This window comes from Pseudorca crassidens, chromosome 12 (genome assembly GCF_039906515.1).
Source record: "Pseudorca crassidens isolate mPseCra1 chromosome 12, mPseCra1.hap1, whole genome shotgun sequence".
NCBI lineage: Eukaryota > Metazoa > Chordata > Mammalia > Artiodactyla > Delphinidae > Pseudorca > Pseudorca crassidens.
The window spans coordinates 40,836,169-40,848,686 of record NC_090307.1 but is presented as its reverse complement, the minus strand read 5'-3'; the positions used below and the strand labels follow the sequence as shown (position 1 = coordinate 40,848,686).

General features: G+C 43.1%; 1 protein-coding gene across 11 annotated transcripts in view; it reads left to right on the top strand.

Moving 5' to 3' along the window:
* FHOD3 (formin homology 2 domain containing 3) overlaps positions 1 to 12,518 on the top strand; it is a 492,898-nt gene that overhangs the window by 377,161 nt on the left and 103,219 nt on the right. For all 11 annotated transcript variants that reach the window (XM_067699289.1, XM_067699291.1, XM_067699286.1 and 8 more), the window contains 2 exons: positions 2,798 to 2,848; positions 8,571 to 8,785. In XM_067699289.1, coding sequence (XP_067555390.1) covers positions 2,798 to 2,848; positions 8,571 to 8,785 — 266 coding nt within the window. The remainder of the gene's footprint in view (positions 1 to 2,797; positions 2,849 to 8,570; positions 8,786 to 12,518) is intronic.

Below are 12,518 nucleotides of genomic sequence, written 5' to 3'. Positions count from 1 at the left end.
CACACTCCCTCCTGTCTCTTCTACCACATCATTCAGTGCAACCATAAATCATGGACAGATTTAAAGCATGGAGCTCTGAGAACTCTGAACTGTGAAAGGGAGCAGGTGAATTGGGGATGGAGACTAGCATTCAAAGCTCCACCAAACCAGTGAGAGTTTACCATTTTTTCCCTCCAATATCACATGGCATGTACTCAACAGCACTCCAAAACTCAGAATCACATACCAAGTGTGAACTGAAAGAGCTGTAAAAGAAGCCCTCTTTTTCTGGACTGGGGAGCTGCAAAAGGAATTCCTGAGGGTCAGAGAGTTGAGAAGTCTCCTGTTTTTTCTTATTTTTTTCTTCTCTCCTACCCCAGCCTCCAAGCTATATTGTTACAGAAGCACAGTGATGGCAGCAGTGTCCAGGCAGGCGCCTAAAACTCTGAGGGAGGGAACCCTTCCTGTGATCAGAAGAGCGTGACTGCAAGAGCACTTTTTTTCCTCTGTGTCATCCTGCTTCATTGCCCTATATGCAGATAGAATTACTGAAAGTCTGCAGCAGAGCAGGGAAAATAAAGCCCAAGCTTTCTGGCTAGAGGACCAGGAAGGGAGACCCAGGGAATCCAGAAAATGTTGGGAAAGCCACAAAGAGGAGAGACATCAAGAGACCAATCCTGAGATCCTCTCTAGTTTTGTGCACATGTGGCTCAGGACCTAAACAGCATACCACAGGCTTTAAGAACTAAGTACTGAGTGGAACACACTCAGGTCCAAGACTGGCCACTGGGTGGTGCATATAAGGGCCTGATGTGAATAGCACTAAAAATATTTGAACACTGAGCTAACATTGGAACCGATATCAGAAGGCAGTCAGAACTTGCCGGCTGAGCTTGACTTAGTTGATTGCCTGCTAAAAGAAAACAATCAAGATTCTTCATAGAATTTAAATAATGTCCAGAGTCTCATTACAAAATACCTAAAATGTACAGAATGCAATCCAAAACAATTTGTCACAGAAAAACAGGAAAACTCTTAAAGGAAAAGAGAATCAAAATATGCTAACCACAAATGGACATAGATGTTGTCATTATCAGACAAAGACTTTAAAGCAGTTATTATAAACATGTTCTAAGATATAAAGACAAATACTCTGGAAACAAATGAAAAGTCTCTGCAGAGAAATAGAAGATATAAAGAAGAACCAAATGGAAATACTTGTAGAACTGAAAAATACAATAACCAAAATAAAAAATTCACTGAATGGTTTCAACAGCAGAATAGAAATGAGAGAAGAAAGAGTCAGTGAATTTGATGTTAAAACAACAGAAATTCTCCAATCTGAAAGACAAAACAAAATATTGAAAAAAATGAACAGTGCCTCATGGACCTGTGAAACAATACATCTAGTATTTATATCTTTGAAGTCCCAGAAGAATAGGACAAGAGTGCCTTGTAATATATATTCAGCACACATGTTGGCAGAGTGAGAATTAGACCCGGGCAACCTGTCTTCAGAGATCACGTTCATAGCTATTCACTATTTCCTCTTGGTCATAAAAGGATCTCACTCGTCATTTAAGAGCATAAAGAGACCCTGGCAAAATAATCCTTGTCCAGAAAGGAATGCTGATCATCAGTAAAGACTGCAGAGAACTATTAATTATGATGACTTCAGTTCCATTCTGAAAATCTGAGGATGTGAATGAAAAGAAATTCAAAGAAGGAAATAGGAAAAGCTTTATAGAGTAGTCCCTAGGATTACCCAAATGGCTGATCCTTTATCAGCCACTTCATTGATTTAAGTTAGTCATGATCCGTGTGCTTTTTTCTTTGCAAAGCATTCTTATCTGTTGTTATTTTTGTCGAATATGATCTTAAGTTTCCTGGGTTATGGGAAATATTATTTCTAGTGTGGTAAGTGATGAGAATGGATGTTTATAAATGATAACAAATTTGTGTCTTTGTTGCTTTTTCTCCCTCTCCTAACCTGCTTTAGTTGCTCTGACTTAGTACCCCTTTATATCCAGTTATCAGTGCACAGAGGGGTGGAGTACTTAAGCTACCTTGTGAGGTAGAAAACTGTGATGTCAGAATTCTCCAGGAAAACAAATGGTTAACTGAGAAGTGACTGACCACACAGTCTTAAACTTAGATTCAAGTTGGAAACTCTCCAGTAGGAACAGAAAAACAAAAATTAAAATTAGACAAATTTGGACATCTTGTGGATAAAGACAAGAGAGAATGCACAAAGCAAGAGCTTCCAGTGATCCCTGATTAGAAACCGAGACTGTGAGGGATGTGGAGAAAGAATCCTGGGCCCTGGAAGGAACATGCAAACTGTAGAGTGCAACACAAAATGGCCAAGACACTTGGGCCCACTCAGATTTAATTCTTGAGATGAATGTTGGGGAGTTACCAGAGCTTGATTATGTGTTAATCACTTCTGAAAGCTATTGCTTGCTTGTCATTGCCATATTTTATTTATGAATTGTTTTAACTTTTAAAAATGTTTTTATCTCCCCTCCCCTCGTATACTTAGTCTTCTTTCTGAAGAGTAATTAGCAAAGTCTCTGAGTGAATCCAGTAATCCCATGTTTTCATCCCTGTGATCTTATAGAAAACTCATTATATTTAGTACTTTTAAAGTATAGCCTTTATATTTATTTTTTAAAAATTCAATGACAACCACTTTCCATTTCTGATACGATAGTGGGCTTTCATTATATACTCTGTTAATGATTTCTTGGCAATTTTATGAGCATCTAATTCTGTTCTTTTCCTTTCCCATTTCATTTCTTCTGCATATTTCCATTAGCCGAGAATATTTAGACAAAAGAGAAGAGCAAAGACAAGCAAGAGAAGAAAGGTTTGTATTTGTATTCGTTTCTTTCCCCTTGTAACCAAATGGCACGTGACTTTGCACTCAACCAGGCATGCAGAGGAGACTGTGTTAATTAAAATATAATAGCTTCACCTAAGACACCTAAGACCTTGGGTACCTGGCATTTTGCAGAATAGAGTGTCCTGGTTATCTCAATTTTCCAAGAAAGTGCAGATTTATTATTTAGTGCCCTCATGGTGTGAGATATGTGTCTGTTCCTCCAAAACTGTTCACCAAATAAGCATATTCGTTTGGCATATTGGCATATGGTATATATTTTAAATGCTTTGCACCACCACTGCTGAGCCTGGGTTAGGTGTCCCTCCTGTGTGTTTCCAAGTCACTTGTTCAGCATTTCTTCAACAAATATTTGAGCACACACACTATGCCATGCACTGGCTGGGGTGCCACACCCTCCTGAGACTCTCCATGGAGATGCCTGATCATTTGCCTGTCTTCCTACTGAACCGCACTCAGTTCCTGGATGGCAGGAACCATACCTGATTTTCCTTGGTGTCCCAGTGCCCGCCACAGGGCTTGCACATAGCAGGCACTTAAGGATGTATCGAATAAATGAGCAAAAGAACCAACAGCTTTAAAATATTTAAGCTGTAAACCATTTCAATGTTCATTTCAATAGCAACATACTTTGAATCCCATTAAACCATGCCAAGTTAATGTATTCAGTGTCTGGTAAACTTAGATAAGCACAGGAAATTGTTTTTGGAAGTAGACCAGCAAAAGGCAAGTTTACCCCCAGCACTGTACAGCCTGCAGTTATTCCCTCCACCACCAGATGGGGTTACTGCATGGAGAGCTGAAAGGCTGAGTTCATGCCAGAGCCAGTCAGGAACCTAATAGTCTCTGAATTATGCCAATAAAAAGTGGAATTGTGCTAATTTTTTTTAGACACCATCAGCTAAATAGATCAGGACAGTCTGAGGCAGGGAAGATTGGATACTGCCTGTGTTCAATTTAAAAATTAGATGCTTACGTCAGCCTCATAAACAAAACCATGGCATTGCTTTAATTCCGGCATTCTGTTAGATTATTGCCATCCTGGTAATCAGTTGTGGCCAGCAAGTTTAGAGTGAAAGTTGCTGGCAAAGAAACAAAGAGACTTTTTTGTGTCTAATTAGTACCTGTTTTTGACATTGGGGGACATGACGTATACACCCAGGTTTAAGAAATCAAATTTTATTTTTTAGATTCCCCACCAGATTCTGCACTTTTTTGAACTTTTGGACAACTTGACTGTCATGTTATGTCTGCACAGGCAAGTCCTCAAAGCTCCTGGAGAGATGACCAGGTGCTGTGTCAAGGTCTGAATTGATTCAGACTGACCTCAAATTTTTCCCAGATCCCTTAGGGCTACTACCTCTTTCCGAGTATTATTTACTGCTCTTTCCCCCAAAGTGGAGCATCACTTATACCTGGAAAATTCATGCAGAGGAGTTTTCCACTCCTCTTCTCTCCCTTGTTGTTCTGCTCTCCGACCTCAGCCCCACACCACCTATCTGCCTGGGCGTTCTTAGCTGGTGCAGGAGTGGGCTCTCCATGGCTCCACGGGGGATTCCTTCCTTACAGCCCACCCCTGTTTCCCCAGAGGTTTGGGGAAGCAGCCAAGCATTTTCCTTTGATTTGGACCAGCCACTTTTCCTGGTTAGTTGGATGCTTGAATTACCTGGTAAAGATGGAAGTGAGGGAGATATACTTTCATCCCTTGTTGGAAAGCAGTTGGGAATTCCTGTTGAGCTAGGAAAAGATAAGATTTCCAAGTATAATGGAATTTGGAAATGGATGGGGAAACTAATGGAGATCAGAGGTGGAAAGAGACATGGAAGAGGACTCTAACTCTTCATGTTTGTTTGGTCCCATGACTCTTTCCCCTAATGCAAAGAATCAAAAAGACAGCAAGAGGCACAGCAGAGGGTTTTTGAGGTTCATATCATCGAGTGTAACAAGATAAATGTCATTTTGCTATTTTGAGGGGTAATGAATTTTGTAATTTTAAAATTTCAATTCATGTCATCTCATTCCATAATTTCAGGCAGTGTTTTATTGATAATGGTGCAGACCCAGAGTAAGTTTCTGTTAGGTTTATTTCTAATTTTTTTTAAGTATTATAAGAGAGGATCTCTCTGATATTGATTGACTTGACATTCATGAATAATCCTTTTTTAGGTGTGGTAAGGGATGAGATGCAGGCTGGGAACTATTGGAGTGGGGTGGGGGTCAGGGTGGAGAGTAGTCTGAGGGAGACAGCGGGACATGGAGAGGAGGTACCTTATGGGAAACAGGTTCTGAGGACAGAGTGCAAGGGGGGAAGTTGGGACTGGGCAAGGATTTGGGAAATTATGCCTGAAAGTGATCATGAAGCAGTAAGAGAGGGTTCTGAGCACGGTCTGTGGGCAGAGTAGAACTTAGAGGGAGCCAGGTTTTGATTTAATGTAAGGTAGAATTTCCGAGTAGTTGGGTGGCAGGAAGAGTCATTAGTAAGTCGGTATAGTTGAAAGTCAAGCAGGGTTTCTGTTGGACCCTGCGAAAAGAGATGATCGTATGTGCCCTTGATGGCAGTACCAGCCCTGCCACCTGCAACCCTGTTGGGTATTGAGCTCATACCAAAGTTTGTTTCTGTACCTCCGCCTGAACTATGAGTGCCAAGAAGGTGGGGTTTTTCTTATGTATTATTAAATCTCTAGTGCCTACTGCAGTTTTTAGCACATGACAGGCACGCAACAGAATATTTAATAAATAACGAAAAGACAAAGACATGGACAGAGGCAGGACAACGAGACTGTTTCAACAAGGGTAGCAAAGGTAAAAAAGTCCTTTTTGGGGGGCTGTGGTCTGTGGATAGAAAACCCAGTGCTTTGTACCTGGGAGGCTACATCAGAGTCTGTGGGTTGGGGGTGGTGTTGCTAGGCAGCCAGAGATGTGACAGTCATCAGATGGGCTGGCGGGCTCCTAGATCAAGTACCACTTAGAGTCACTGTCTAAGGGAAGGTCGGGATATAGGTCCAGCTTCCTCCCCAGGTTCTGTGGGAGATAGCTCTCCATGCCGGGTAGCCTGGCTTTCCCCGTGCACGCCCGTTTACCCTCCCCACTCTGGCCCATCTCGGGGGAACACTGAAAGATTTAGTGGTTCTTGACACCTGGGCCTCCCCACCCCTTCCATTTTTTAAAGTTTTTAATTGTGGAAAAATACACATAACATAAAATTTGTTATTTTAACCATTTTTAAGTGTATAATTCAGTAGTGTTAAATACATTCACGTATTTGTGCAACCAGCCTCCAGAACTCTTTATCTGTAGAACTGAAAATTTCTACCCATTTAGTAAGGCCCCGTGCCCCTTCCCCTGCCATTTTTGTTTACCATGTAAACATCCTCGGAATGATTCAGCTTCAACCCCTGACTCTCCCCCTGTCTAAAGGATCCTCAGGGATGACATCTGTGAGCCGAGGGGTGCACAGGAGTAGTCTTCGAGTCATGTCTACCCAGAACCTGGATGAGCCACCCCTGGGGTCCCCCGGAAAATGGGGTGAACCCTTTGGCTGCCAGTACATACCTGCTAGCTTGGCTGCCCACAGGGAGGGGAATGGAGAGGCCAGGTCCAGGGCCAGGCCAGCTGAATGGAGGTTAGTGATCGGTTGTCCTCCTGGCCTGAAGTCTTTTGTGTGAGGCTTTCTTACCTCTCTCCCTGGACCCTTCTGATTTTGTTAGGGCACTGTTTCCCTCCTCCAGGATTCCGATCTCCTGGACATGTGCAGGCCCCTTGGTTTGCACTTTGTTCCTTCCTGTCCCCCATCCTGTCGCAGACGGCTTGGACTCCATGTGGGGACACCTGTGCTCAGGAACTCCTCCTGGGCTCGTAGCATTCCTGGCCTTCCGTTTGCCCCCAGACTTTTTAAAATATGGGCTCTGACTCTTGCCCTCAAGAACACTTTCTTCCACGTTTCCTGTCGCTTCCACAGCCAGGTGGTTTTTCCTTGCTGGTCTGATTCAAGTTCAGAAATATCTTCCTTTTGGCCCCTCTCGCGCTGTTCGAGAGGTGACATTGTTGGCAAGGAAAGTCCAGAGTTTCTAAAGCTTTCTTTCTGGGTCTAGCTTCACCCGGTAAGGGTGACGCAGACGTTTGTAAAGGCAGATCCGTCCCACGTCTTTTATCAGAGATTCACCATGAAAGTACACTCACTCCCCAGGAAAGTGCAGTCAGCTGGCTCTGCCCCCTGGTGCCCTGGGCTGCAGGGAGATGTACAGGTAGGCTACTGCTTGGCAGGTCCCTCAATGCACACGTCGCCTGCTTCCCGTCGGCCAACGAATGCACAGTGCCGAAGGAAAGGGCAAAGGATGGTAACCTTCCTGGTCTCAAAAATCCTATTATCTGTTTGTTGAAAACAGACCTGCACACGTGAAAAGACGACTACATATGCCGGGCAGTAAATGTAAAATGCCATCTGAGTTGAATGGACTACATATCCGACATGAGTTCAGAGGCAAGGCCAGGATCACTTCCAGCTGTGGTGGTCAAGGCAGGCCTCCCGGAGGGAGACGCGTGTGCGAGCCTGTCCTGAAGGGCAGACTGACTGCCTTGGGACTGGCAGAGAGAAGGGGTGATGACTACAGATGTGGGGGGCCACGCCCCCCGAAGGATGGACGAAGAAACACGTGCTTTTTAAATGCATCCTTCTGAAAGGTTTTACTTGTGCGCTCTGCCTTTCTTATCAGGCTGAAGTAAAAGTGCGGCGTGCAGTGTCTGGGGGTGGGGGCCTGCCCATTGGAAGAAACTGAAGCAGTGAACCTGGATCGACGTGAGGGAGGGTCTGGAATAAGCTGTCTCAAAGTTTCATGGAGGGTACGATAGTCAGAAACCTGCTACAGCTGAGTTCATAAATTTATTCCTGAACAAATAATGGTGGGTAAAATTAGCAGACATCTGGAAGAGGCACATATTTCAAAGTTATTTTGGTCTGATCTATAAAGCACACTATGAGGAAGATGATTGGTAGCTGGTCTTAATAAACAGTTACTGGGTTCTGCCTGCCTGAAATGCAAAACAGATGTATCTTTGTTCTTTTAAACTGACTTTGATGAATAAACTATATGTGACGTCAGGTCCAAGCTATTGGATGTCTGAGTCCTACTCAGAAATATTTTAGAATATAAAAAACTTTCCATGGTCGACACCGAGAGAACAAAGTGAATTCCAGCCACATTGCTGTTAGCATTGAAGCAGGTTCAGAAATCCAGAGAGGGCTTCGTCCAACAACCTTTTGGTATTTTGGGGCATTGTTCCTCTCTGCCGCACCAAGGCACCCTCGCATTTCACAGCTGCGAGCTCTGAGGGAGTGTGGTTTTCAGCTGTCACTGCTGGGGCTTTTTGATGGTCATTAATGCTGTTTTGCTTGCTGGTACAAATGTTTCCTAAAAGAGCAAAATAGGATTCTGCAGCAGGGATCTAGTATCTGGAGACTGTGATGTTGCCACTTCTCCCTGTTTGTTTGGTTATGAATGATGCAGGATTTTTAATCATTAGCATCTTGGCTTTGCTGGGTGTTTTTGGCAGACGGGCCCTCCAGCCAGCCCTGCGCTGTACTCTGTGCATCAGGAAACCAGCTCACTCTGCAGGTGTTTCATCCATAAACAAGCATCAGCCACGGGCTCCTCTTTCTTTTTACGGAAACCCTTTGGAATTTAACTTTCAGATACAAATACTTGGAGCAGTTGGCAGCTGAGGCGCATGAGAAGGAACTGAGAAGCCGAAGTGTGAGCCGGGGCAGAGCTGACCTCTCCTTGGACCTGACCTCACCGGCAGCCCCTGCCTCACCCACCCGCCTGAGCCGTTGCCCTTCATCTCTAGACTCGCAAGAGGCTCTCACGGTATCATCTTCCTCCCCAGGAACAGCTCAGCATCCCCAAGGTGAGTGCAGGGAGAGTAGAGGGGAACTGATGAGTTAATTAACATCAGACAGGCTTCTTCTGGGCAGCAGTAACCATTCCTACATGCAAACTCATACTGAGAGGCAACTGATGGGAGGCTTCGGGGGTGACTGTGACCTGAGCTGTCCCTAATAACCAGGGGTCTGCAGAGCCACTTACTAAAGCAAAATTATTTATTGTGAAGATTGCAGTGTGTGATCACTGAAAAGGGAGAATGCCAAAAATAAGACTTACTTTGACATTCAGTCCTAATTCACAGGGTAATAAGTTAGGATTAATTTATTACTCTGTAATTTGCATGTTACTTATCTATTGGATCTGCCCGATAAAGTGACCCCTCTTAAATGTTTCTCCCGTAAGAATTATTGGTCTGGTTTAAGTTAAACTGATGGAGGATAAAATTAATCAAAGTGAGCAAAGAAACGTGGACCTCGTGAAAATAGAAGTTAAATATCGAAGAAGAAAAAATAGACTATAGTAAAGATGATTGGCACATGGTGTGGGGCGGGTGTAGATGCCTGTGTGCAGTCAGACAGGCTCTCCCTGGAGAAAGTCCCTCTTGTCTTAGCTTATCTGGAGAAAAACGATGATACTGTACACTGCAGCCTTAGAGCATCAGCAGTTTTCCTGATGGCTCTGTGAATTGTGGGTCCGTTTTCTTTCACATTATCAGGGAGGATGGTTCTCGGCTACAGGCACCTAACACTGCGTGTTGACTAGCTCTGCAGCCAGAACTGTTTGGTTTAATTGAGTGTTATGGCTTGCAGCCTGATGTAGACTTAGCCAACTGAAGACAACAGAGACACTAAACTTTTAACTCTATGAGGGTTGACTAAATATGGCGTAAAGTCTAATTTAAACAAGGCAGGACTCCATGACCTCAGCAGAACTGGATGTAATGGAATAATCTTGTCTGTCCAATTCTTTGCTGGCTCGCTGAGCCTCAGGGCTCAATCTGCTTGAGCAGGCTGGTTGCACCCCAGCTTCCCATCACATCCAGTCACTCCTGGTCCCTGAGCCATGGAAAATTGTCGCGGGCAGATGGCTCAGTCATAATGAGTAATGTCAGTCTTAAAATATTAAGGCTCTGAGAATCAGGAAAACAGACTGCTCTGTAACAGCAGTGTGCTTTTCAACTTTGTCTGATATCACTGCTCTATCTAAATTGTGGTATTTCCAGAGGCAATATAAAAAATATTCCCCTGCAAAGCTGTGGCTCAGGACTTAATCTTGGGACTTTTAACTCTAAGAGTTGTATCTGCAGCACTTTACAGAATGGTTTTGTCCAAACTGTGAAGTACAGAATGGCCCCAAGCTGAGAAGGAATTGTCAGTATCTGTAAATATTGTTTGTCCTCAGGATTTTTAATCTGCTTGATGTTTGTGGCAAAAAGACAGTTCCTCGAGCATTTTGTACAGTTATAGTCAAACTTGAGGCCATCCTATCCCATTAAAAAGACAATATTTTAAACTTCAGTAAGAACGTAGAAAATACTTATTTTGTGTATACATAATATGCATTTGGGGAAAATAAAGTTATTTCAGTATGATTTCAGAGAGATAAATAGCAAATGTCATTTTCCTTTACAGAGAAGGGATTAATAGAGACTAAGAAAATGTTTTGACTGAAATCACACCATAAGTGGTATCTGCATCACGAAAAGGAATACTGGGCTTCAATTTAGACATAATTAAAAATTAATAAAGTAGCATTGACGTTTGCTTTTTCCTTGGGGGGAGGGGGGAAGCAGTGGCTCTTGTAGAATCTAGAAGTGCTGCCCATTGTATGTTAACTCATTATCATCCAAATCAGTTGGAACCCGCAAAGTGTTCTAACACCTTGTCCTAATACATAACTGAATTATACAACTGGAAATTCTAAGGGTAGAAAAAGAAATGCTATAAGAGGATGCTGGCAAAGAGAACTGCTGAAGCTTCCTCCTGATTTGGAGCCTTTGCCCTTACGACAGAAGCCTTTCTGTATATATGACAGAAAGGTTTTTCTCAGCCTGGTTTGTTATCATTCTTGAAAGCATTCTGCCAGCTCCCAATTAATAGTCTAAACTTTTCACCAGGTCCCGTTTTCAAAGCTCAAAGTAATTTTTTGCTGATCCCTAATATTTAGAATATTCTAACAGCTGAAGGAAGAATACAAAATATAATCACACATCCAGATGTTTGTCCTGCACCAAACACCTGGCACGTGGTCCAAACGTGCCGGGGGTTGACTCACTTTTTCACTCTTTATCCTTGTGGACTCGTATGCCAATAATTCATCTCACATTTTTGTAGTGCTCAGTGCCTTCCTTCCAAATGCTGCTATTTAATACCTTGTGGTGCATCTCAGTAAGTAGGGGAAATGCTATTATCCGTGTTTTACTGAGGCTCAAATAGATGGAAGATGTGCTTCAGATCTTGTTGATGCCATGCTGAGAGTAAAACCACTGCTTTGACTTCCAACCAAGCCGTTTATCAGGGCAATCACGGTGCCGTGACATTCGTGGTGGTGCTCCCCTGAATGCCACGCCATCCCCTTGCTGACCCTCTCCCCAGTGTCTGTAAAAATTGTGATCTACATTTCAGAATTACATCTGTTAAAAAAAAAAAAAGGGAAAGCAGGTATTTGTTCCTGAATTAGATATACCTCAGGGTTAAAGGTCACTTGGTGAGTGCTTACTTGGATTCTGGAGAACTTTTGATAGCAGAAGATATGGAAACATTAAAGCTTTCTTTACCTTTTCTCTTACAAAATATATTTACAAAGAGGGGAGGGCTAATGGTCAAATACCTGTAGCGTTATGTGCCATCTAGCGAGATCTTTCAGCCCAGAACCTTCCCAGCTGTAACATTTGTGTAAATTATGCCACTGCTCCCACCATCAAGTCAGCGTGTGCTTGAATTATTTTTCACCTGGCCCTCTTGTGGTTCACAGCAGGCGTTTGTCCCACTGGTGCCTAAGCTTGGTGGTGAGGGTCTGAATATTTTTCCTTTGTGTGAAACTATCAGGCCCAAGTGGTGAACAAACATATACATGTCTTCTCATTTTCACTGTGCTCTAATTAACCGAGACAGTTAGCCCCCATTTTAGGTAAACATGGAAGGGCCTCACTCTTCATCCATTGCTTTAATTACCCTTTCCTTATTTTCACTGAGCCTGGTGGTATCCATCAGAATTTCTATAATAAGTTTACTTCCTATTATTTTAAGAAACTTATAGATGACTCTGGAAACAAGTTATTCTCACTAGTTAGAGAAAAAGGCACAGTGTTCTTATTGGGCTAGAGTTCTTCGATGTGACTCTTGAGGAGGTTATTCTGAGGATTAAAGATAATGATAATCTCTGGACCCACAGTGATGTCAATACAGCAAGGTAACCTATCGTGCCAGTGGGTGTCAGATCTAGGTAACCTATATTGTGGAAACAAAGTGGAGAAAACCAGTCATCTCAAAACCAGGTTGAAGATGGTCCCTGCAGGGTGTTCCAAGGTTGAACTGCCTTCTGTGGAAGCTAGAACTGTGTTCTTTCCAGGTTCCCTGGCTTGCATACCTGAGTCCCTCTTGAGGCCAAATGGAGAGAAATGACCATTTCCCAGTAAAAGAAAGCTGCTGCCAAGAGTTTATGAGGTGCTTTCACTCACTGATACAGCCATGAAAGCATACATCATGGCTAGATTATTTTTCTTACTTTTAGCTCAGTACTCTCTATTTTGCACA